Here is a 25,018-nt window from a genome sequence, read left to right as displayed (position 1 = left end):
AGGCTACCGGTGTGATAACGCGCCTGAGCAGTTTGTTGCTTAATGTCCGCATTCTCTCATCGCTAGCCTCGTGCCCATTGCACGAGTAGGAGCTCTAGTGCACTACTGCGCTCTCCACGTGCTTAAAAGTCTTCCTAGAAATGACTGAGTTAGGGATTTTCGATGATACTCACCAAATTTCTAATTGGAACCATATGTTTACTTTCAATAATTACAAAGCTAATGAACACATTTTAGTTAATCAGCCGACCTGCCACAACGATTTGCCCCTGTATTAAGACCGCCCAGCCATATAAGTCCCCTGCACAGACCGCATTATTGTAGCTTTCGTGGCGTTTCTAAAACAAAACTGTAAAGCCTAAAAAAAAAACACCCTGTATAAGCAATTAAAAGAAAGGAGGGGGATCGGTGGTCGAGTTGGCCAGCGCACACCAGCTCGCGCTGCAGAACCCGGGATCCTGGGTTCAATCCCCATCCCTGCCCGTTTCGATCTGGATGAACACCGTACCAGTGTGCAGGCACATAGCCAGGGGGGCGACCCATGGGGCCCAAGCCCCCCCCCCCCCCCCCCCCCCCCGAAATCTTCGATTTTGCTGGGACCCCCCTCTCCCCCTCCCCCTCATACATTATTTTGTCATGGGCGGGCCCCCCCCGAAACAAAATCCTGGCTACGTGCATGTCAGCGTGCAGTGCAGTTTGTACTGCTCTGGCTAAATTTCTCATCTACAGCTGGGAGACAAGTTGCCCGTTGAGGCAGACTAAGTTCTAGGCTGTATAAACATACACACACCCCATTTTTATTTTATTTTTATAATAAAGGCTTGTTCACACATTTGCGACTTTTACGACGAGGAAACACACTGACACGCTCACACAATCTATGCGGCAATCCTGGAATTGCATTTTGTGTACAGTCAGCACGGAATGAAACGCGAACAAGGAGTGCATGGTTTTCGACCCACGCTGAGTCACCTAGAGTCGCAACACCGAAGGTTTGGATGCACTGAGCAAGGGTCTAACACATCGAAGGAGGAGCCATCTTCTTGCAGCTCCCATCTGGTTCAGGTGGTGCAGCATCTAGCGGAAACCATGCACCCACTGTTCGCGTTTCATTCTGTGCCGACTGTACATGAGCCACTCTTTTTTTTTATTGCTATTTTATAAAAAAATAAAAAATGTTCTGCAGTTTGGTGGATTAGTTTTACCATCATGCAATCTACAGCATACATTGCATTCAGAGCTCTGCATCAACAATGTTAAACAAGTTATATAATTCAAGTAAGGACCAGAAGCCTGTAAAGCCTAACAAGACAAAAACTGACTATAATAGCAACACTTAAAAATGGTACAAATTGTACAGAAGACATTCGTGTGAAAGTCAACAACCAAAAGTCAACAAAACAATGCATCTATATGCAAACATTTGAACTTTACAAGATACCCTGAGAATGAACAACAACGCTGAAAGTACTTGCGTGCGCTGCCGCAGGCCCAGGAAATGGGAAAGTCTGATGAAAAGCTATGGGTAAGACAAACCATCAAGCTGGCTTTGAAAATGCAGTAATTTGAGTCAGCTCAACAGGAACATGCACCAACAGGTTCAAAGGTAGGGGCATTCTACCACTAGGTCCTCTAGCAAAAAGGTCAAGTAAAGCAGCTTCAAGCGGATGGAGCTCGTTCACCGTCCTTCTTTTTCCCACATCGGGCTGCAAAGTGCTTCCTCATCCCGAGGTCTTGCCTCAGCAGCCTGTACCAGCCTTTGGCATACTGCAAGTTGGGATCAGTGGTGAACGTATTAGGGGGAGGTCTTTAATCCCTGCATTGCTGCAAACGATCCACTTGCATATAAAATATAGGTACACTCTCACACTTTTCCAAACGATATGAGTACATCATACTAGTTGGACGGTCTTCAATTGAGGCAGTCGGATGCACTTATATTTTTAATTCAAATATGTAATCCTGCATAATTGTTTTCCTCTACTTTAGAAACAACATGGCAGTAAGTGTTGGAATGTACCTCTTTCTCATTCAGAGCAGTTTATATTAGTTAAAATCTAACACTTGAAATATTAAAACTATTTAGAAATGTTGTAACATAACTGTTGGTCCTCAAATATTGATGTATTTTTCCAAATTCCAGGATACAACAATACACCCTTTTTAACACTACATATTTTCAGTGATTTCACTTAGATTTCCACTGAGAAGTATACTGGCCATAGGACTATTTTGTTTTTCTGGGTGTTTTGTGAAACATGTCACAGATGACAATACAAGGCTGATTACTCAATAATTGCCTTTACTTACCTGTGTACAGTCTGAAATCTTGCTCATGGCAAACGACATGCTTCCCAGGAGTTCACTGCGCCTGAAAAATGGCGGGAGCTTTATTTAGAATCCAAAGTTGTGCTAAGTTGTCAGGAACATATACAGTCTAAGCTCATTACAACAGACCTGATTACAAGAGACATTTGGATATAACATACCAATTTGTGGAGTTGGTTGGTTTTCCTATTCATAGCATTGACTCAACTTCATATCTGCATACATGCTCCTTTTACAACCGATCGAAATCTTGGTCAAAATCAAGGTCTTATATAACGAGCTTAGGCTGTATTCCTGACAAGTGTGCTGACAGCTTTTTCATTCTCTTCATTCAATTTTTGGCTAATGACGTTACAACTGCATAAACTTCTCGCTGTCCTAATTCTACTGATGGCACTGCCTAGAATTGAAACGTCAAGCCACTCAAACCCAGAAGAGCGCTTCCGATTTGGTGGGCATGTTTAAAAAAAAAGATATAAAATTAAAAAAGAAAAAAAAGAAAAAAGGAAGGTAAAAAATTACTTTAAACAGGAAATTTTAAAACAGTCAACGGCAGGGCTTTAACACATAACGCATGTTTAGACTTTTATTTAGAGAAACCCAATGAACCAAGTATCAAGAACAATATTTGCAACTCAGTGTGGCCCGGGGTGTGGCGGCTTCTTTGTGTTGGGTCCTCCTAAAGGAAAGATCTGGCTAACGCATCTTCTGCTCAAAATTGTCTTTATTGCAATGTAATCTTCCCTTCTACAACTGAATAAATTATCTGCAAAAACAAAAATGATAAGATACATAAAATATACCATTCATGACCACAAAAACACACAGAAATACACTGATTTAAAGAAAAGAAACCCTGAAAACACATTGTCTTAAAGACATCCGTGACTTGCAGGGTCCGGCGGCATGTTTCTTCGCGCCGGTCCTTCGGATTCAGGTCAACTTATGCTCATTGATACCACGCAGACAACGGAATGTGTCGTCGACTCGCTGCGCCTATATAAATATGGCGCTACAAGTGTCACGCACTGCTAACTTGGTCGTCTGCAAACATGTCCCCCATCGACTCTGGCAAGTTTGTTGGTCTCATTTTTGGCAGGAAGAGAACTACGCCTTGAAATTTTACAAGGTAAAATCTGCCACCTCGGTGCACATTCGGTAAAATTTTAGCCTCCTATGTGCAGTTTCCTATTTTTCCGATTCATTTTGCAGCAAAGAAAATACCGTAGCAGCCACCGTATATTAACCAAAAATATGTCTTGATGTCACTCAAGATCCAAAAAAGATTTCTTACTTGTTATCCGTGTCCCTGTGCCACACTGTTATGAAGAGACGTTTGTCAGCGTCTTCTGCCATCAGCTCACTAAGGGACCAGAACCAAAAAGGGTGATGTAAACTAAAAGATCCTGCTCACAACCACGAACAAAGAGATCCTCCACCAATCCACTTACGTAAAAAAAAAAAAAAAAAGAAATCATTTTGGACAATAAAGCTTTTATAAGGGCTAAAACAAAAAAAAAAAATATAATAAAAAGGCAGATGTAACATGTTGTTTAATGACACCAAAAAAACAAACTAGGAAAGGCAAGTATGCCATGGGCAGAGAGTTTGAACTAAAAAGTTGCTAGGAAAGTGCCTTCCAAGTTAAAAAGACATACCTTTGTCTTAAATCTAAATAAGCTTACATTCACTGTGCATCTGATGGCCCAAAATAGGCTACGAGCCTCAACTAACTGACAAAATGAAGCAAATAGGTTGACGAAGAGAGATGAAGCCTTACAAAGAGAATTTGTGGTCAAATTCCGGATTTCGGCAGCTCTTGACGACCGGAGTCCTCCAGTGGGCACGTCTCGCATAGTCTGGCTGGAGCGCAACCTGGGCGAAGAAAAAATGGAGATAAGATCGGCCAAAGGGTGGCTGGTCGACATTTTTAAATCAACTGGTGTTTTTATATGCCATCGTCAAGTGTCCGGTATAAACGGATCCACACTTAGTTTTGACCAGAAAAATAATTTGGAGACAGGAAATATCGTAAGACATGGAGAGGTGGACAGTTGCAATAACGCACACTGATGGAGGGGGCACGTTTGAAAGGGAATAACTAAAACAATAAAATTAGGAGAATTTTAATACTTTTTAGAGACAAACTATGGGTATAGCTTGCTTGTAATATAAAGTAATAATATTTATTTAAAATTTATTGATTTTTCTAAAAATTGACAAACATGCCTGCTCGAACGACAAATGGCAAACTTTGGAGGTCTGTATCTCATGAAATAATTTAATCATTATTATATAATTTGCAGATAGTATTCTACTAATATATGGTTATTATTTAAAAAATAAATAAGGTATCTGAGTGATACAATAGTTAGGATATAGTTAGGCAAACATGGGAAAAAAATCAAACAAAGAAAAATTCCGATGTGAATAAAAAAAAAAACACTACCTTTGATATTTTTTTTTAATTTGAACCCTGTTATACTCTATTTCGGCATTCATTTCTACTAAAAACATGTTGCATTATTTTATTGAGAAAGAAGAAACAACTCCCCAAAGTAGGGTCATTTTTTAAAGCCTACACTTAGCAGTGTCCTATACAAGAAGTGACTCTGAGTTCCAGTTTCATGAAACTTACACAAATCTTTTATATATTTTTATCCAGATGAGGTCATTGATAACTAGAGCATTGCGGTAAAGATTGAGGGTCCATCTATGATACTGAAACATAATACATACAATGCGTGTTGAGACAAGAGATAAGATGCAAAAACGCACAACCTTCTTAGAAATAAGGTTCAGGTAAGAGTAGTTACATTTACAATGGATATTAAAAAAGGCTAAAAATGAATCATAGCGCAACACTTGCGTTGCAATAAAGCTCCCCCCACGCCTTCTTTTTTACGCTGGGTTCTTTATTTAGCCCGTAAAGATGATTTCTACCAAATGCCAGCAAAAACCATCATGTGCACTAAAACGTCAATCAATGAAAATATGTTTCCTCCAAATTTTATGAACTCGAGATCCTAATTTTATAAACTGCAAAAACAACCACCCAAAAATATTATGAAAATGTGCACTTGCGTTTTAAAACTGACATTGCACTTTAGCGACATTGGAACCAGAGCTGGGTCAAAGTTCGCTGCCCCTTCAATTGACTGCATGCTGCATGGGAACTTCCTCGACTACCCCATTTATTCAAATAAAGACCCAAGTTTTTCTTTCTTCTTAGCATAGTTTTAGAGAGCTAGAGGTCGACTTTGAATCGAAACCAAAGATGGTTGACATACATTAGTACTCAGCATAATTTCCGAGCTAATCATGCAAACGGACATACTCCTCCATGTCAGCCGCTGCCCCTAGAACACTGGCTTGACACATGTGCTGGTGGCAGGCGGTGAAGCGGACTAGGTGCTACGGTACACTACAGCCACGACATGCTAACATGCAGGAGACATAATAATCGAGTGATTGCATCAAGACTAAAAGACCATGGTTTTGTCTTATCACAATGACCGCCATCTCACGATTATGCAAATTTTTCTCTCAACTTTTAGCTCCTGACATTAATGACATCGTCTGGAAATTCAGAAGATGACGGGTCCAACGCGGTTGACGAGCGATCTCTATACACTACGCTGCACTTTAAGTCGAAGTGCTGCCGACGCTACGAGCCAATGGGACGAATCAAACGGCGTCAAAAGAGCGACATCATGGCATTCGCCATCTTTCTGCACGTGTTATTTTAGCGGCTAAACAAGGGGTACCCAAACTTTTTGGCTAAGGGGCCGGAAAATAAATAGGTGAATAGGAAAAACTGAATAAACAAACCTAGATATGTAAATAAAAAAGAAAATTCTTGTTCGACTAAACATAGAAAAAAGGTTTAAGCCAGATGAATACATTTATTTATAATGGAATCAATATTTAGCTATTTTTACATTATACAGTAATTGTGACAAAGAAAACTAACAGGGCATGAATTGAAGCACGTAGGAACTTTGGAAAATTCACATATGGCAGACTAGTGAGAATGGTAACACTGATTATGACAATAAGCAATAGTATTAACACAAGACACCGAGTACTATATACATTTGAATGCAAATGAATTTCAACAGATGTTATACCGACATGAAACAGGGGACTATAAGTGGTAATACCCCTGATGACAATGCGCAATAAACATGCCACGATCTATCAGCAGCTGGGATACAAATGAGAACAAATGCCATGTGTTTTGTGCGTGTCGAAACGCTGTTTCTTTCACAGGCAGATGTTCTTGCACCTGTAGCAGCAGACCTGCTGGAAGCGGGCCACAAGGCGGGCATCATCGCAAGGATCGCGGCCAGCCACGGGCCGGTCGGAAGGCTTCTTCGGCTCGTGGGTTGGGGTGTGGAGACCCATGGGCTAAACTAATAAAGCGCAGCAAATGCCCCGTGACTTGCACTTTTAGTATGAGTGTTCATGGGAGTACCTGTTCAAACCTTCGACTGTACACTGACCTAAGGTCAAACGAAGCACACAATGAGTAGAGACGCTGTCAAATACATTTTGTACCATTTTCCTTCCCTTCTGCTTCTTTCAATATTAGGGTGGAGCAATAAAATATTTAATTTCTTGCTTTGTTTAAAAAGGCACTGACACATCGAAATAATGTTTTTTTCTTTACTGTTTGAAAGGATTGAAAACAATGCCTGGACATTATCCTAAAAATTTGAAACTTGGGAATTTAGTATTTGTGAAGTAAAAAAACCATTTCCAAATGCCGAATTTGAAGTTCCCGCGCGATCCGCGCCACTGGAGTGACATCACATTTTGATGGATCCTGAGAGTCAAGTTTCTTTCGCGCCTCTGCTGCCTTCGCCACCTCTGCTCCAAACGTATCTCCGCGACCCGAAGCGAGGAGGTGAGCGTGGGAGAAGGGCGACGGCGTCGTGGCAACCACCGATGTGGGAAGCGTCGGGAAACCGGTTTCTTGCGTGAGTGCCGTGCTGCCTATTGCTTCGAGCAGATGACGGTGGCCCGGCGGTGTCACAACCAAAACTACGATACACAGACACCAAACCCAGTTGTTCTGACCGGTTGACGATTTCCTTTTCAAAGCCTGAAAGGTTGTTTAATACCTAAAAAAGACCACTTTGTCCGATTCCCCGACTCGCCCTCTGCTACATGCGTCGAGCGCCACCATGTTTTCTGAGGGAACATAAAAATCCAGAAGGCGACATCACAACGGACTCCGAATTTTGGTATTTCAAAAAGAAGGGCCGTAGTGCGTTCGCAATTGCGTTAAAGAACATGTTTCATGAATGCCGTTATTAAATGTTATAGAAATGTCGCCTACAAAGCTTCTAAATTTCATGATTCTTGACGTCACGCATCAAAAGAAGCGAGGAGGCAAAAAGCGGGAGAGGAAAACGCCAAAAATAATGCGCGTGTAAGAAAATTTTTTTTGCAATGCATTTTTTTTTGCGTGTCTATTACTACAACGTGCATCGTTTTAGACAATAAAAAAAATATGATCTTTGGGGTGTCAGTGCCCCTTTAAAGGACACATGCAAAGGAAAAAGACTTTTTTTTTTTAAACAGCTTAGATGGAAAAAGGATGTCATAAATCAATTTTACAATGAAGAAAACATTTTTTTAGAGCACAGCTATATTTACGAATTTGTAGTTGGCGCCGGAGGGCGCCGCGGAAAAGTGGCCCTTATTTGTCACGTAACTGGCCCTTCTTTATCACGTAGTGCTTGCGCTCTTTCGGAAGCTTCCTATGACGTCTAAAAGGAACTTATTCATCTTTGTTTGAAGTATAACAAAAAACTAAGATTAATAAGTAACTTTTAGAGCCCAAAGGAAACTCCTGATAAAGCTCAAGTAGATGTGAAAGACCTGTGCGCCGGTCAGATGACGGCGGCGGCGCCCCGAAGCAGACAAACTTGTGCGGCGGCGGCGGCGTGGAGAAACGCGTTGAAGCGGCGTCGCACAACACTCAGTTTGCGGCGGCGGCGTGACTTTGCGGTGGCAGCGACGCAGCGCGGCGGCGTGCAGGCCTACCACGTGACAAGCAGTGGCTCCCGCAAGCGCCAACTACAAATTTGTTTTGCGACGTAAATATGGCTCTAAATGTTTTTTTCGTAGTTGTAAATTTGTTTTATAATATTCTTTTTCCATCTAGCCTGTTTTAAAAAAAAAGGTTCTTTCCTTTGCATGTGTCCTTTAAGCTCATCTCAGCACAGGTGTGGCACAATTCAAAGCAAAAATTACATTTTGGTGCAACATGTAGTAGACATCTGTACATGGCGCAAATGGCACAGCACTTCCATCACTTTAATAGTTAACTTTATATTTTCTTAAAAATGTGTACATAAGAATTTGAATTGATCTGTATTTGTTCGTGCAAGTTTCTGCAACTGTCAAAAAGTATCTCCACGAAAAAGTCACTTTGCCACAGTGCAGACATTCTGCAAGGAGAGTGCCCTCACTGCAACTAATATAATCCGGCCTAACAAGTTGTGAATAAATTTAAAAAATATATATAAATACTTGAAACATTTAATGTCAAATAAAACAGACCAAAATTTGACAGTTTACAATATTTAGCCATGCCTGCCATTATCATAGTGGTCATCTGTTCCAGGACTGGATGGACACTTGCATACACATTTATCTTTTCTGATAGCAGTGTCCAGTACTAAAATTTCAATAACAAAACAAGCAGCCCACCAAAACAAAAAAAGTGAGTAAAAAGAAAGTAAAAAAAAAAAAAAAAAATAGTTTAACCCTTAAAAACATTTAGTACTTTTATATTCAAATGCCACAACATATTCTTATTCAAACATTGGGAAAACTGGCATGATGTTGATAGCTGCCTCTTTTACGAATTCATGAATTCGGTAGTACAGTCAAACCCGTTTATAACAAACAGCAGGAAATGCTACGATATGTTCAATATAGCAAATACCATTTACAATGAACTTCCACGATACGTTCGTTGTAAGGCGAAAGCTTCTCTTTCTCTCTCATCTCTTTGCTTCCGCCTTGTAACAACGCACTAGAAAGTTTTTGTGTTTTTTTTTTGCATGCGTGCAGAGTTTGATTTTTTTAGATTATATCCCCTCCTGAATCGCTTCTCTTCGTGAACAGTTTTGGAATGAAAAAAGAAAGAAAAAGATATCTTTCTGTGCGTGCGGGCGGAGTGTATTTTTTTAGCTATCTCCCCTTCTGAATCCCTTCTCTTCGCTCAATTTTGTTTACAACTTGAGCTTTTGGAATTTTCTTTCTTTCCTACTTTATTTTTTTTTGGGGGGGGGGGGAAGAAGGGACAGGCTAGAAGACAATTGTTTGCGCGTTTTTGGAAGCCTTATTGGGGGAAAAAGTTTGTTATAGCCATTACGTTGTTTGTTATAAAAACTACTTTTTACATGCATTTTTATTTAAATTTCCCATGAGTTCGATATCGACAATAATTCGCCGTACGTGGGTTCGTTCTAAATCGGCTTCGCTGTATTGTGCTTTAACCATCTCTTTTTTTCATCCATAATCCTCTTTCTTTTGTTGGAAGTTTTAATGGCTTGCTGGCTGTGTCCTTGATACCTAAGAACTCAACTTGATTAGAGTATATAACCAGCCGGTGTGGCTGGCGGAGATTGCATTGTGGAGAGTAGCTCCAACGCTCAGCGGGGATGCGCGCAGTCTCCCGGGGCGCAGGGTCCGCAGGCGCGCGAGGCACACATAAACTAAACTTGACACGCACCCGATTCGGTGCAACCTGGGGGTCTCCCAATACATGCAACTTCTCGGGCGGGAGAACTTGAATACACAATACTTGCAACACTGTGAAGCATCTGTGAAAGATCAACCTTGTTTTGTAGTTTTCAGGAGGTGCCCTCTAGATTTGTCTTCATTAATCACTGTGAACAATTCACTTCCATGATTCATGAACCCTAAGTTCTATTGCATAAAAACCACCTACATTTTTAAAACAATGAGTAACAAAAGGACGTACCTTCACATATGCATTTACAGATGCTCCATGAGAAGTCCTCAGTTTCAGTGCACGGATTACTGAAAACAGATAGAGAAGGGGTGACACAAGTCATACTTTCATTGTCACGTAATGAATCATTCAACCTTACTGTGAATGGTAAGGTGTCCACTGTTTGTGTAGGCAGAGAGTTTCAGCTTGGCTGAAAAAGAACCAGAACCATGAGAGGTGCATCTCCAGTGAGCATGCATTCATCAGTCGTGCTAAAGAAAATTCATCCAAGCAAAACGTCCCCATTGTAAGCATTCCTATATCCCTTTAGAATGTCCAATAAAATGCATACATTATGAATGCCGCACTAAAGAATAGCATATTCATGCTGAACAGGAAACCACTAATCATCAGGAGCTTCACCAAACCTTCAAGTCAAAAATAAAAGTGTAGCAATATGATGTGCGTAACATACAGTTATACGTCAGATATAAAAGGAAAAGTGACAACTCCACCAAGCTGCCCAGCAAAGGTGAGCCTGTCAGCGGAACGTGAAAAGAGAGATTCTGTCATTTGGAAGGTCCGAGTGTCTGTGAAAGCCCATGTTACAGGTGCAGCCACATCTCACTAACAATTCTGGAAGGAAAAGGTGAGGCCTTTCAGAAATGAACTGTCATTTGAAATTGTATGACAATGCCCCATAAATGATTTCAACAAAAAAGACTAAATCTGCAAAAAAAAAGAAAAAAGTTCCCAGTAACGTCATCTTTTAAAGATAGATGACCAAAATAAAGAACAGTAAATTATGCACAATGTTGACTGGACACATACCTTTGCCACCAAAGAATTCAGCTGGCTTGAACTTTCGTGGCATTTTCACGGGTCTTGGCAACTTCACGGGAAGCTTGATGGGAGGAGTCATGCCCATGCCCTTCCTGATTACCTCCTCTAGAATACGCTGGTCATCCTCATCATCACTTGTACCGGTATCGTCCGAGCAGCAGGGATCTTCACAGTTTTCTGCGCCCTGAGGGTTGAGTTCAGACGGCTCATCTTCGGCCTCGGCTGACTGATCAGTCGGAGGAGTTCTCTCCCATCCATCAGGAGAACGGCGGCTCAGCAAACTGCCCATGCTGGCACAAGAGGCACTCATTTCTGGTTTCGCCTTGGGTAAAACATTTTCTGAGGAAACACTTGTGTCATTTTGTGAAACTTCGTATGCTATCCCTAGGCCTACTTTGAGACAATCTGCAGAATGCTGGAATCCTTCTTTGAGTGTCCCAAGACTTGGACCATCTTCATCTAGGTTACAAGTCATTCCTTCTGTTTGGCTGCAAGAGTCTTCTCCCACGAGGCTCTCAGCAGTATGCCAACACTCTCCAGTTGTTGAGCTGCTACATGTGCTGTGTGTGTCTGCGGGTGAAGTGCGCCTCTCATCTTGATCTTCTTTTACCTGCATCTTCTGTGAACCAGCCTCTTCTTTATCCCCCACTTTTTTCACTCGTTTTACGAGCTTGATGTATGCTGTTGAGACCTGACTTGTTGAAGGGCTGCAGCTTTCGACCAGAGAGGGAAGTGATGCTGTACGCTCGAGCTCCAACCTTGACGGTTGCACTATTGCACTACTGTCTAGCCCTGAAAGGCCATTACGGAAGCTTATCCTTTCAGCGGAGGCTTCCTCCGTGGAGGATGACTGCGGAGACATGACAATGCCACTCTCTGTCTTTGTTTCTGTAGTCAAGTCCGCTAGTAAGTCACCAGCCCCAGTTCGACAGGATGACAAGAGTATGTACTTCAAAGGTGATGCCCCCAATTTTTTTTTCGTTGGGGAAGGTTCTTGAAGTGACTCAACGGATCTAGACCTGCTGAGTGAAATGGAATTCATTGACAAGAGCTTCTCAATGCTAGCTTTTACAGCCTCTTCTACAACTCTGCTGATTTCATCCTGCCTGTTCAAAATGCTTTTGGCAGCAGCGGGCTTTTTTGTGATCGGCTGCTTGCATATCGGAGGTGTAGCACGCTCTGTGGTGGTTGTCTTGGAGATGCCAGCCAAGTTTTTGCAGTGGCAACATTGACAGTGGTTTCCAGGATTGTCCAAATGCTTTGTCTTGTCAGCGACCGGCGAGATGCAATCGGGCTTTGAAGCGGCTTGGATGTTTCTTCCAAGGTTCCCTCTCCTGGCTTGGGGCTGCCACCTAATGTTGCTGAATCGTTGCAAGCACTGTTGGCAGCTGCAGTTCATAACACTAATTTCATCATCTGCCATTGCATCAGACTCTATGCCACAGCCAGCTTTCTCATGTCTTGATGTTCTATTATGGCTAGCAATGCCATAGGCTGGATTGTGCTGTCCACGAGATGACGTTAGTCGCTTGCTGATTTGGGGATTCGAAGGAACCCTCGACATGCACTGGGCAGTTGCAATCCTGCTGCAATTCGGCAAGTGTACATCTGCCAAATTGCAGTTTGGCTTTTCGGAAAGGGAAGGCGGGAAGAAAGTACCAGCTACATTCACTCGCTTCTGCTTGCAAGGGGCTATCCTGACTCCAGCGGGGAGAGCTTTCTGGGTTCTCTCCTTCGCACGAGGCTCGATCGTTCCAGTCCTTGCCAAGTGAGCTTTAGCATGTGCCAACTTGGCAAGGTAAGTTCTTGGTGGAATCACAGGTGGAAAGTAGAGAGACTTCGGAATGGTAGTTGCGCAATCTAGGAGTGACTGTGAGGCAAACCTCCCAGAAGGCTGCACCTCTGTCGTGGTACTTACTGGGTTATGGTGCAAGACCCAGCTCTGCACTGCCTCACCATTGGTGACCTTGTCCGTAATATTTGCACTGTCGTTCACAAGAGACATCGGTGTGTTCCGTACCCTGTCGTCGACCAACTTCGGCAGCTGTCCAGTTTCTGTTGATGTGCGTGGGAGGCCGACGTTATTCACTGCTGCTTTCCAGACTTCTTGCTCCTTGAAGTTGCAGGAACTCCTCCTGTTCTTGGCATGTCTCGCTGCACTCAGCACTATCTCCGATGCCAGGTTTCCATCCGAGCTGCCGGCTGAACTGTAGTTCCGGCCGTCTGTCGTCTGCCCGAAGACTGTGGAGGAAGGGACGCAGTTCTCCTTGTTTGATGGACACCAGGACTGATGAAAGGAACGGCGATGCGTCTTGTGTTGAACCTGCATCTGTGCTGAAATTGGAATTTTGCTCGGACTGCCAGATGTGTGAGGCTTTGCACATGGTTTCTTAGATACGCCCTCTGTGCTGGCTCTTGTGTGGAAAGTTTTTCCCGTTGCTTCGGCCGCCCAAAGTTTGCGTATAGACATGAGTGATCCCCTGGCAAAGTTGTCGACATCAAGATCCCCAGCTTGGGCCTCTTCGGCATCTGCATTCTTTTTGAATCCTAAGCTTTTGCGATATGAACGAAGAAATCCCTTGGTCTGGGCGATAGCTGGCTTTGCAAAATTTTCGTCGTTTTTTGGTGCAGCGTTCTTAGATGTCCGGAAAGATCGCAGCCACGATGGTAGCTTCTTTGCAACGGGAGTTTTCTGGTTTTCCATTCTTTGAAACAAAAAAACAAAGGTGGCAGATAATTAGAAATTCATGATTTTGGTACATAGTGACAAATCTATATGGGGGAGTATTATTAGCCTACTGCGTGTGCCAAAGCACATACACTGTCATTGCTATATATCTACCTCGAGCCATACAGAATATACATACTAGAATATTTCTCGCTGTACAGATCTATCAATTTGTTTATAAAGACGTTCCGTACGATTTATTGGGGCAAAACATTAATTACGGACGTTCTACCTGCCTTTCGTTTTATCATTATCGCCACAACTCGCACACTATTTCGTCACTCGGGCAGGCTTTGGTTGTAACGTTATTGTTTGCAGGCTTGAAAACTAATATGCACGAGGTTTGTTGAGGTTTTAACAATAAGCTGTCACGAGACGGGCTGTTTGCGATCTTGAGATTGTTACCGGTGTCTGCAAACAGCCACAACACACATAAAAAAATAAGGATATTTGAATTACCTCTGAAGTGGAAAATGGTCGTTCAATCGGAGAAATACTCGGACATCTTCATTGCCGATGGCCAGTGCCTCAAAATGAGCGGTCTCACGCTGCACTTTGACGTCATGCTTTGGCACAGAACATCTGAAAAGTTAATAAATTCAATATTTTTTGTTTAGTTTCACGAATTACGATCTATATCAGCGCTCGGCCGCTCGGCGCGCCCACTCACGCGACATTCAAATTTGCGTAGGCATCGTATGATTGGCCGAGGAGGTTGAAGAGGTTGCATACCTAACGACCTAACTATGCGCATTCGGCTAGGTTAGTAGAAATAAACACCACAGTGACGTTAATAAGACACGCATAATAAAATAACAAAAACATGCATATAAATTATTATAATATTTATTTAAAAATACTAAATTATTGAGTTTTTACATGAAAACGACGAAAACACGGAGAAGTCAAAGAACGGAAGGCGCATTGGTGACAGCATCAGACATCAGTTTGCTGTTCGTTGCGTCGCGTGGTCGTGTGTGCACGTGTTTGTGTTTATAGCTTATCATCATCGAGTAGAAAAAAGTAAGGCGGCGAATTTACGAACGCTTGATTTCTGAGTGAGGATGGTGTAGTGTTGTTCTAAATAGCTGAAGCGAGATGAAAAACAAGAAAAAAGTCAAACTGCCGATAGAGCAGGGGGATGACGGCTCTGCTGATATCCGCGGGAAAAAAAGTCACAAGCAGAGAGAACAAGAGGTCCGCCACGATCCTTCGCTCGTTTCTCTTCCTGCGGAACAAGAGACAAAAAAAAGACACAAAAAGAAGTGCCGGGATTTGAAGCCGGTTCAAGCGCGCGAAGCTGCGGACGGCGATGCTGAAGCGGATTTGTCAAGTAAGCGTCACACACAGTGCACCGGAGAATATTGGGACCCGCGGGAACCAGAACTCTGGTTTGGAGAAAAAGATACCGAACGCTTGGATCAAGAACAGCTGGATGCGGCGCCATACGGGAAGAAAGAAAAGAAAAAGAAACGCAAGGACAAAGAGAGAAAAGAAAATGATATGGTCACATATGAAACGGAGGAGCACTTGGATGATACGGAACCAACAAAAAAGAAAAAGAAGAAATATAAGAACGAAGATGTCACAGTGCAGGAATCTCAGGAAGAAGGTAGCCGCACATATTTTCTCGACTTGCCAGAAGCAAGTGCAAAGAAGTGCAAAAAGAAAGACAGAATTATTCACGAGGGCAACTCTGCCTTTGATGGTGATGTGGTCGATGCGACAGTCAGAGAACAAAACAAACACAGTCGTAAAGATACAGCCGTAGACACGATGAAGGGTGACTCAGATCTTTGTGCCGATGAGGCAGATTTGCCACGGAAGAAAAAAAAAAAGCACAGACACAAAGATGTGACTATGAGAGAGTCTCAAGAAAACTTGGACCTTATAAGCACCCATGATTCTGCGGAAACAAAGAAAAAGAAGCACAGAAACAAGAGTCAAGCTGCTTATCGGGCACATGAAGAATCGGATCTCGTTCCTGACCTTGATTTGGCAACGAGAAAGCAGAAAAATCACCGAAACAGTAAGGCTACCGTGGACACAATAGACCAGTGTTTAAATGCTGTATCTGACGTACAAGACTGTGCACCAAGGAAAAAAAAAAAGCATAAGGACAGACACTCGGCTGCGGACATGACACAGGAGGACGTGGGCCTCGAAGGCGAGACTGACCCGCCAACACAAAAAAAGAAGAAACAAAAAGAAAAAGGTCCAAATATTGATGCAGTGCAGAACGATCATCATATTGTTGCAGGTTCGATCAACCTGAGCACAAAAAAGAGAAAAAAGCACAGGGAAAAGGAGCGAGCTACCTACACAGCACAGGAAAGCCTTGATGGTCTTGAATCCAATGTTGCAAACTCAACAATGAGGAAGAAAAACAGACCTAATGTTGAAGAGTCTTTTAGCCAACCTGAGGATTCTGGGTGTGATTCTAATCAAACACTCAAAAGCGCCAAGAAAGAAATATTAAGATATAATTCTGTTTCCCAAGAAGCCGATGGGTACCTGGGTTTGTCTGCACATGTCGATGGCAGTGATCGCTTGAAGACCAGAAAAAAAAAAAAGAGCGGCCACAGAGGTGCTTGTGAAGAGGGTGAGAGTGTGTGCCAACCTGACTCGCCGTTAGATCCAGAAATGTGTACCACGAAAAGCTCCCGGGAGAAGAAGCTCAATGTAAAAAGTGCCTTAGATGATCAGACGTCTCATGGGCATGATGATGAAGAAACCTCAAAGAAGGAGAAGAAGCATAAGCACAAGAAACTTTGTAAAGAGGTTCTTGCACAAGATTCTGGTTTGGAGAACACCGAAAGTGCTTCAGATGCAGCGAATGCTGCAGTAAAGAACCGCAGAAAGAAACATCGGTCTATTTTTGCTGATGAGTTTGTTGAAGCAAAAGATCCAAGGTTGGGCGTGGATATCGCTGTTGAACAAGAACAGGAGGTTACCAAACGAAAGAAGCATAGGCATGGGGGCACGCCTGATATGACATCTTTGAAGAAAGATGAACTACATAGTTGTGATGTTGATGCCGATGTACACATATTGAAGCAGAAGAAGAAATGCAAAAGTAGAGGTAAATCTGGGGAGAATATTGGCTCTGAAGTTGTAGCAGAAGCACCGATTATGTCCTCAAACACCAAGAAAAAAAAGCGTTTAGTTCCTTCTGAGGAGCAGCTTGCCGTTGGTGATTATGCTAGTGCTAACTACACTGAGAGGCAGGCTCCTAAGAAGCCTAAACAAAATAAAAAAGAGACGTCTGCTGACGAAGGCCAGAGTTTGCTCAGAAGTATCATTGAAGAGCGAGACTGTGAAGGGGTTCCAAAGAAAAGGAAGCACAAACATTTTCGAAAGGACGTTGCTGTGGAGGAAATTGTGGAGTTCGATCTGGAATCTGGTGGGGATCCAGATTCCTCTAGGCAACAGGAGAGAAAAAAGAAGCCTAGTACAAGCCACAATCTAAGGCAGGGTGACGACCGGGTTCAGCCGTCTGCTGACGAAGACCAGAATTTGCTCAGAAATAACACTGAAGAGCGAGACTGTGAAGAGGTTCCAAAGAAAAGTAAGCACAAACATTGTCGAAAGGACGTTGCTCTGGAGGAAATTGTGGAGTTTGATCTGGAATCTGGTGGGGATCCAGATTCCTCTAGGCGACGGGAGAGAAAAAAGAAGCCTAGTAAAAGCCACAATCTAAGGCAGGGTGACGACCGGGTTCAGCCTTCTGCTGACGAAGACCAGAATTTGCTCAGAAATACCATTGAAGAGCGAGACTGTGAAGAGGTTCCAAAGAAAAGTAAGCACAAACATTGTCGAAAGGACGTTGCTCTGGAGGAAATTGTGGAGTTTGATCTGGAATCTGGTGGGGATCCAGATTCCTCTAGGCGACGGGAGAGAAAAAAGAAGCCTAGTACAAGCCACAATCTAAGGCAGGGTGACGACCGGGTTCAGCCGTCTGCTGACGAAGGCCAGAGTTTGCTCAGAAGTAACATTGAAGAGCGAGACTGTGAAGAGGTTCCAAAGAAAAGGAAGCACAAACATTGTCGAAAGGACGTTGCTCTGGAGGAAATTGTGGAGTTTGATCTGGAATCTGGTGGGGATCCAGATTCCTCTAGGCAACGGGAGAGAAAAAAGAAGCCTAGTACAAGCCACAATCTAAAGCAGGGTGACGACCGAGTTCAGCCTAGCTCTAAAGGGAAGCATAAGTCTAAGGATATGTCAGATTTTAGGCCGGAATTTTTGTCCGAGATGAATGACGCTTCGACACAAGAAGGTGTGGGAGTGGTGACTTGCAGCAAGGCTGATCAAAATCGAGAGCTATCGCCGCCCGTGTTTGAAGAGGAAAACAGTCATTCTGACTCTGATGGTCTAGCCCCTCAAGCCGCAGGAACCGTTGGTGCAAGCAAAGCTTCCGAGCAGAACTTGCCCACAAGGACAGGTGATGCGCCGTCGTCGTGTTTTGGTGTGTCTGTTCCAGATGCAGATGGGAAATCTCTTCAGCCCCAGCAAAGGAGTGTTTGTGCTGTCGCCCAATCAACGTCCTCTGGGAATTTTATAGAAACATCTAACTTCGACGCAGAGACGGTAGAACGGGACGTGAACAATCCAGACGAATCTCGTGAGTAACCCATATATGCATTGTTTTTTGTTTGCTTTTCCCTCTGAGGATGGTTTCCACGGATCCTGAGTACCATTGGTTCTCAAATTGAGGTCCTAAAAGCACAGGGGTTCCCCAGCTCCTAAAGTTTCTCTCGTCCCTGCCCCTAAGTAGAGAGCTTTCCGATTTTAAGCACTGTTTTAGCAGATCTAAGCTGCCCATTGATGCATAACTATGAGCCAAACACTCCCAGGTTATTTATTACGGTTTGCAAGCTGCTTAGGTTCGTAAACCGCTTTACTGCATTAGTGTCAAGACCGACTGGGATTCTTTGGCTATCGATGAAGGTTGGTAAGGGTTTTTTGATATATACTATACACATAGGTCGGCATTTTGGATCTGAGTCACTCAGTATCATATCATGTTCACAAAGTTTTTCCAAGATCCCAAAGTCGCCGCCAGTCATATCACAAAAGTCCATCAAGATTCAAGTCATAGCCCCTCAAATCACAGAGATTATTAAGGTAGAAAAACTCGTGACCCCTCACATCACCTGCAACTTCCATCATGAACGATACCTTGTATATCACCGAAGTCATACAAATATCACAAAATATCACCAGCTTGCAAAATGTTGCGAAATATCGCCGATTCACAAATATCACAAGGTATTACTGACTCAAAAATATCACAGACTCACAAATATCACGAAATATCACAGACTTAGAAATATTGTGTGGATTCACTTCACTGCGCTGTTAGCCGTTGTTCGGTACAGTTTGGGTACTTGCCGTTCAAAGCCGAGCCAGACTTAAAACAGCACTGCGGCGCCGTAACTACGCAGATGTCGCTTGTTTTGCTTCCTTATTTCTTTTCTTTTTTCGTTTTTGCTCAAAAGGAGGTACTTTTCTTTCCAAGTGTGACATGGTTTGAGGATTATCAGGGACCCTGTTAGAGTGCCACCAAAAGGCAAGCTTCCCCCCCACAAAGCCTGCACTTGGCATGGAATGTGTTTTGCTGATGTGTGGTGAGCCCTGAGACGAGGGATTGGAAGTATCTACGGTTTTTGGGTGAGGACGGTAACTATGCTGCTATTAGACAAATAAAACAAGTGCAGCTCTCACTTGTTTAGTCAGTTTTTTCTTTTGCATACCACTCACTCATTCTTTCGCTCACTGCACCCATTTGTGCGGCGGCCCAGACCCAGCGGTGGATGTTGCGCACTTTCACACTTTTGGATGTCCTCGGCGACACTCGCTGCCATCTTTGGAGGACTGCGCGCTCGCGGGCTTTGCTTGGGTGGCTGCAGGTGATGAGAAATCCCCCCTTCTCCAACTTGCCGGTTTGAGAGTGCACGACGCGAGCGTTGCCGGGCTGAATTAGGCTGTGGGGAAAGCACCGTGTTGCATTTGGATGTCGGAATCGGCACCGCCCTGTGGGGGGGGGGGGGGGGAGGGGAAGGGGGAAGGAAGTTTTTTTTTTTTTGGTTTCCTTTGAGGAAATTTTACCTTGATAAAAGAGCGGGGGGTTTTTTTTGCAATGAAAGGGCTTATTCTGTTGGCCCCCGCGCAGCCTTGGGAGGCAAATGAGCGTTCCCGAGTACTGTAAACGACATACTAATTTTCTTGATTTGAATATTATTGCGAATAATAGATCCTGTAAATATATTACCCCATGGTAAACAATACGTAGCGAATCATGCCTAATCGCAAAATTTTGTGCCAGTGAAATATGCTCGAGCCCGACACTTCTCGAAATTTGCCAAATACCAAGCCCGCAAAAATTGAGTCGTTTACACTATCTGGAGCTCGCTTCGTTACAGTTTAGTCACTTAAATCGCACCTCTGAAAAGCACTCTAGAAAGCTGCGTGATCGTTACATTGTCGCTTTATTAAACCAGAAAACCATTGATGTACAAACATCACCCAGACTTTGTGCCGACCGTGTTCACAGACACAAACGGTGGTTGTCTCGCTCGCTACGAGTGACAGAAATATTCCGTGTCCCCCAGAGATAGGAGGTGACAGCCTAACGATGCCGTCCACTATGCTCCCGGCACTTCCCGAGAGCCGTGCCGATACCATGTACGGCGCCTTCTTTGTCGGCAAAAGTCAGACACCCCGGACGAGGCGTATCCGAGAGTCATCCAGTGTTCCCCCTCACGTTGCGTACACACCCTCTTCCTTAAAGGCCTATCCTCGGTGGGCCCGTGACAGCGAGTTCGTCTTTTAGTGCAGGTATCGTCACACTTCGTCTTGTGATAGGCCCGCAAACTTGTGGCTACCCCAGCCGTCGGGCTGAAAAGACACTTCCTTGTCGTTCTAAAACTGTACATTTGTAATCCCATTTTCCCCAGTCGTCGAGCCGTACCGGCAAGCTTTGTTTAGCGTCCCTCGAGGCACCGGGTGGCCAGCCTCCATTCACGTTTTTCTTAGCTGTGTCCAGCGAGAAATTTCCCTGGCGCGCTGTTGACATATGTGACCTCGAAAAACTGTGATGTTTTTCTTTGCGTGAATAATTTTTTCTCCCAAATTCCTTTCACCTTTTGAGGATGGGATCCAGACAGATCGCCACGACGCATAAAAATGGAGATCAAGGAGGAGCCCACAAAGAGGAGAGAGGCTTCTGACGACAGTGAGCGGGACAGTCCCACATTCCGTGAAGAACGCGACTCTGGTCCTCCGGTTGACGAGGACTTCAAGGTGCGTATTATAACTGATGACAAGACTTGTGCCTGCTGGTTTTAACGGGATGTGATACGAGATCCTGGCATCCACTGAGGGTAGACAGAAGGAAGGCACAGGTACTTCTGTATCTGGACACACATGGGGCCTGTCGGCGGTGCAGCGATGCCCCTTGTAGTATAAATCTAATAATTTAGCTCAAGTTCTCTTTGAAGAAGTTTGTGCGCCTGTGCGGCTTTAACGACATGACCGACCAGGCTCCCACAACCTGTCCTTTGTCTTTGCCAGTGAAATGTACTATAGGCACTGATAGCTTAAGAAACGCAGGGCATGTTTTGTTATGTTCACACTTCTTGCTTTATGATTCGCTCTTCAGCATCGAATACTGCAATCTCATTGACTGGGGAGCGACAAGAGGCTCGGGGATTGCAACAACTTGCGTTTTTTTAAGCTGCAGTGAGTATAGTTCCTCCGGAGGGAGCTGCGGTGAGCGCTGATGGATTAACACAGAAATCGACGATCGTTGGAACTGAAGAGCCAGCTCGCTCCAAATCTCTTTAATTTCGGTATTTCTGATCCCGAGAAGCTTTCAATTTTGTAGAAAATTCATTCCTATTTGTCTCAGTTTTCATAAAAGTCTGCTCTAATTTTAGGACACCATTCTTTCTCCAATCACTTTTATACCTTCTCTCGATTAAAGACAAACAGGTAGAGTGGGTGCTTACTCTCTTTTCCTGCCTACAGTATTGACTTTTAGTGCCACCCCACTGTATATGTGTGTGATAAATATTGGCAGAAATGAGAAACAGAGGTACTCATGTTGAATAAACGTAAGCAGTAGTCACATTGTTAACAGGAGAAATAAGGCCGATGGCACCTCTCTCGTGTTCATGATGCTGGAATCGAGATCACTCAATCATGGTACATTGCAAAAGTAATAACAATGTTTAGGTTCTGCTGAATTTTTTTTTTTAACTTTCTGTTGTATTTTTTTTATTGTAAGGGAAATATGAAATATTAAAGAGTTATCAAATAAACGCTCACCCAGTTTTTTCCCTATTTCTGTCCAGGGGCTTCGCTGAAATTTGTTAGAAATATCTGATGTTACAGGCATTATTTGGGAGCCTGCCTCAGAAAATGAGGCATCCCACGTGACCTGAGTAACGATATCGTGCCTGGAACACGTCTCCGACTGATGCATTTCCCGCATCTTCTAAAGCGTTCCCTCGATTTCTGCATGATGACGCCATAAAAGTGTTGTGCTGTGGCCTGCCGCAATTTTGGCGGTATCGCTGTGATGGTGGCGGATGTGGCAGATGCCTGTTCTGCTGCAGGTTGCTTTCTAACTTGATACTCCACGGAAGATTCAGCAGCCGAGGGTTTGGGCGCCGCGGCGACAATGGCGTTCTCATTCACTCGTCTTGTTCACCGGCATTTGTTTACTTTGGGACCACTTTTGATGCAGGGCCATTGTAGGGTGGTAAACAGTCAAAGGTACATTCCAGGCACTGCTGTATCGTTGCTGGCTTGGCTTGCACTCTTCATCTCTATTCATGGGCTGCCATCTAGTGGCAAACGCATAAAGCAGCAGCTTGTGCCCGCCGAAAAGTTGAACGAAAACCGTTGTGACCTGACGGCTTAACTGGGGAACAGAGAAATGGGCGTTAGGAAGCGTAGTCTTTGAGTTGCAGATGGGTGGCCTGGGATATGTCTCATTAAATGTGTTACATCTAACTACACTTATTTCTGCGTTTTCGTAGGACTATGTGCTGAACCGAGACAGAATCCCTGCTATACACAAGTGTCTCTACAAGATGAACGAGGAGACAAGAAAGGACTATGAGGAGCAGACGGGTAATGTTAATTAAAACTAATAAATTCTCTATGCCTGTCCAAATTGTTTAAACTTGCACATTCATTGTGCCAGTGTCCTTATATCAAACTTTGCATGAAATCGCTGGATAAAAATTTTCCTCCTTTTTGTTCTAAAAATAGTTTTGAAACATATAGGACGTTTTCTTCTGAGCATGCTTTTACTATAGCACAGGCTCACTGGAGTAGAGCGAACCCACTGAATCAAATAACTACTGCAGTGATGAAAGTGCTGTGCCATTTGAGCCAAATTGCGCCATGAATGAAAGTTCGCTACACCTTGCGCCAAAATGCCATTTTTGCTAAGAATTGTGCCATACCTGTGTCAAAGTAGGCTTAATAAAGAAAAAAAGGTCTATTATTGGTTGATTTTAATATTCAGAATAAAAGTAAATGAAAATGATACAAAAATTTATTTCACAGCTTTTGTACCCACTGTACAGTTTGTTTCATCTTGCGTCAGAACCCAGTCAAAAGCTCAAACGCATACTATCGTATGCAGATACAAAAAGTGCAAGTTTAGGGACATTCACTGCACTTGGCTGGTTTAACGGATGAAAGTGCACATTCTGATAGACGACAAATGCCATAATGTCGTGCTTTTGACGCTGTTTGATTGGTCCCATTGTTTCGTAGTGTCACCTGCACTTTGACTGGAAATAAAACGAAGTGTAGAGATGACTTGTCAGCCGTGCTGGCACCTTTGAATTTCCAGACTATGGCAGCGATGTCAGAAGCTAAAAGTTGGGAGGAATATTTGCAAAAAAATGAAGGCTCTAGTCCACGCTTGGAAGCTGGTTGGCCAGCGAAGCTGTGGTATCACCTGCATTGATTGCCAACTACATTATAGACCCCTTTTTATGGCAAATGCCACTAGGTTGTGCTCCTTTCTTTGACGTCCCAGAGAACTTCCGGTTTATATAAAAAATGAACAAAAGCCATCCTAACACTGCTGTTTGAAATGTAGATGAAAAGTTTAACAACCAATTCTCCAGGTGAGCACCAAAAGAACAAAGAAGTGGGAGATCTGTTGAAATGTTTAGAGTTTCCTTGTAAACCAACTTACCTCCTAGATGTAATATTGTACAGCCAAAGGCCCTCTTTGAATATCCAACTTTGTTGTCCGTGTAGCATTTATGCTAACACTGGTGATATAAGCAAGCTCAACAGGCTTGCAAGGACAGTGCGACCGGAAGTCGCTTGGGACGCAAGCGGCAGTTTATGTTTGTAAACACCAAAAAGGTATATACCATGTGACTGACAAAAGAAAAGTAAATGCACCGTACCAAAACTTTTTTTATATATGAAAGACTTCGTACGGCTACCATTGCCGTGGCAGCTTATGCAACCGCAATCTTTACTGAGAAACGCATGTGGAAAGCGCTACGTGCTTATCATCTATCACGTGGTCTTGACATTTGTTTCATGGTTTTCTTATTGAAACAAGTGTCAAAACCCCATGATAAGAGATAAGGCACCTGTCGACTACTACCTATTCTGTCAACGGACTCGAAAAAACCCGACCAACGAGTCATGTAGAGCTTCGCTGTTAAATGTGGGATGGCGTATACTGTAACAAGATGAAAGCAGGGTACTTTAGTCCTGGCGATATCACTTGAATATTATGTCTGCCACATGCCTCTCAGTTGTGGTTACAGTGTGCTGTGGCACTTGCACCCCTCCGTAGGCGTAGACTACGGGGGGGGGCATTGGGGCTCGTGCCCCCCCTGGTGAATCCGGGGGGGGGAAGAGTGGCACAGCCCCCCCCCCCCCCCGGGCCTGGGCCAAGATCGTTACCGAGACGCTGTTTACGTGCCATGTAACGAGCTTCTAGTAGCGGCATGTAAACAAAATAACGTCCTTGTTGCCTTTATTGACAAAATACATGGGAAATGGAATCCCAGCGTGCTTTCGTTAGCTTCAATCTCCAGTTCTGGCGAAAAGGTAACGTGCAGCCCCCCCCCCCCCCCCCCCCCTTGGGAAAATGG

The 25,018-nt window shown here is 43.7% G+C and overlaps 2 protein-coding genes across 4 annotated transcripts in view; one reads left to right on the top strand and one right to left on the bottom strand.

The window, feature by feature from the left end:
• Positions 1–1,124: 1,124 nt before the first annotated feature.
• Positions 1,125–14,578, bottom strand: LOC115331923. 2 transcript variants are annotated; one of them, XM_029994193.3, is made up of 8 exons: positions 14,334–14,578; positions 11,135–13,851; positions 10,464–10,514; positions 10,334–10,392; positions 4,109–4,203; positions 3,623–3,691; positions 2,311–2,371; positions 1,125–1,767 (listed from the first exon to the last, which is right to left on the bottom strand). In XM_029994193.3, exons 2-8 carry the CDS (start codon positions 13,848–13,850, stop codon positions 1,660–1,662), a joined length of 3,159 nt encoding a protein of 1,052 aa, XP_029850053.2. In that variant the 5' UTR covers position 13,851; positions 14,334–14,578; the 3' UTR covers positions 1,125–1,659. The 2 variants fall into 2 exon arrangements, with proteins under 2 accessions (XP_029850053.2, XP_042148372.1); XM_042292438.1 differs by lacking the exons at positions 1,125–1,767; positions 2,311–2,371; positions 3,623–3,691; ... (1 more) ...; positions 10,334–10,392; positions 10,464–10,514 and adding an exon at positions 10,603–10,939 and having other exon boundaries at positions 14,334–14,544.
• A 234-nt stretch (positions 14,579–14,812) lies between these two features.
• Positions 14,813–25,018, top strand: part of LOC115331924 — a 45,578-nt gene continuing 35,372 nt past the window's right edge. For both annotated transcript variants that reach the window (XR_005717058.2, XM_029994194.3), the window contains exons 1-3: positions 14,813–18,495; positions 21,025–21,176; positions 22,919–23,012. Coding sequence is in view for 1 of the 2 variants with exons in the window: in XM_029994194.3 (XP_029850054.2) it covers positions 14,973–18,495; positions 21,025–21,176; positions 22,919–23,012 (3,769 nt within the window). In the remaining variant the exon portion in view is untranslated. The remainder of the gene's footprint in view (positions 18,496–21,024; positions 21,177–22,918; positions 23,013–25,018) is intronic.

Source organism: Ixodes scapularis, unplaced genomic scaffold, assembly GCF_016920785.2.
Source record: "Ixodes scapularis isolate PalLabHiFi unplaced genomic scaffold, ASM1692078v2 PGA_scaffold3__209_contigs__length_174095766, whole genome shotgun sequence".
NCBI lineage: Eukaryota > Metazoa > Arthropoda > Arachnida > Ixodida > Ixodidae > Ixodes > Ixodes scapularis.
This window is presented reverse-complemented; position numbering and strand designations above follow the sequence as displayed.

Coding starts and splice junctions, on each gene's coding strand:
- LOC115331923 (XM_029994193.3), bottom strand. CDS start 13,850: ATGGAAAACCAGAAAACTCCCGTTGCAAAGAAGCTACCATCGTGGCTG. Junction 4,204..10,333: donor CTGTAAATGCATATGTGAAG/GTACGTCCTTTT, acceptor TTCTTCGCCCAG/GTTGCGCTCCAGCCAGACTA. Junction 1,768..2,310: donor AGATTTCAGACTGTACACAG/GTAAGTAAAGGC, acceptor CCCAACTTGCAG/TATGCCAAAGGCTGGTACAG.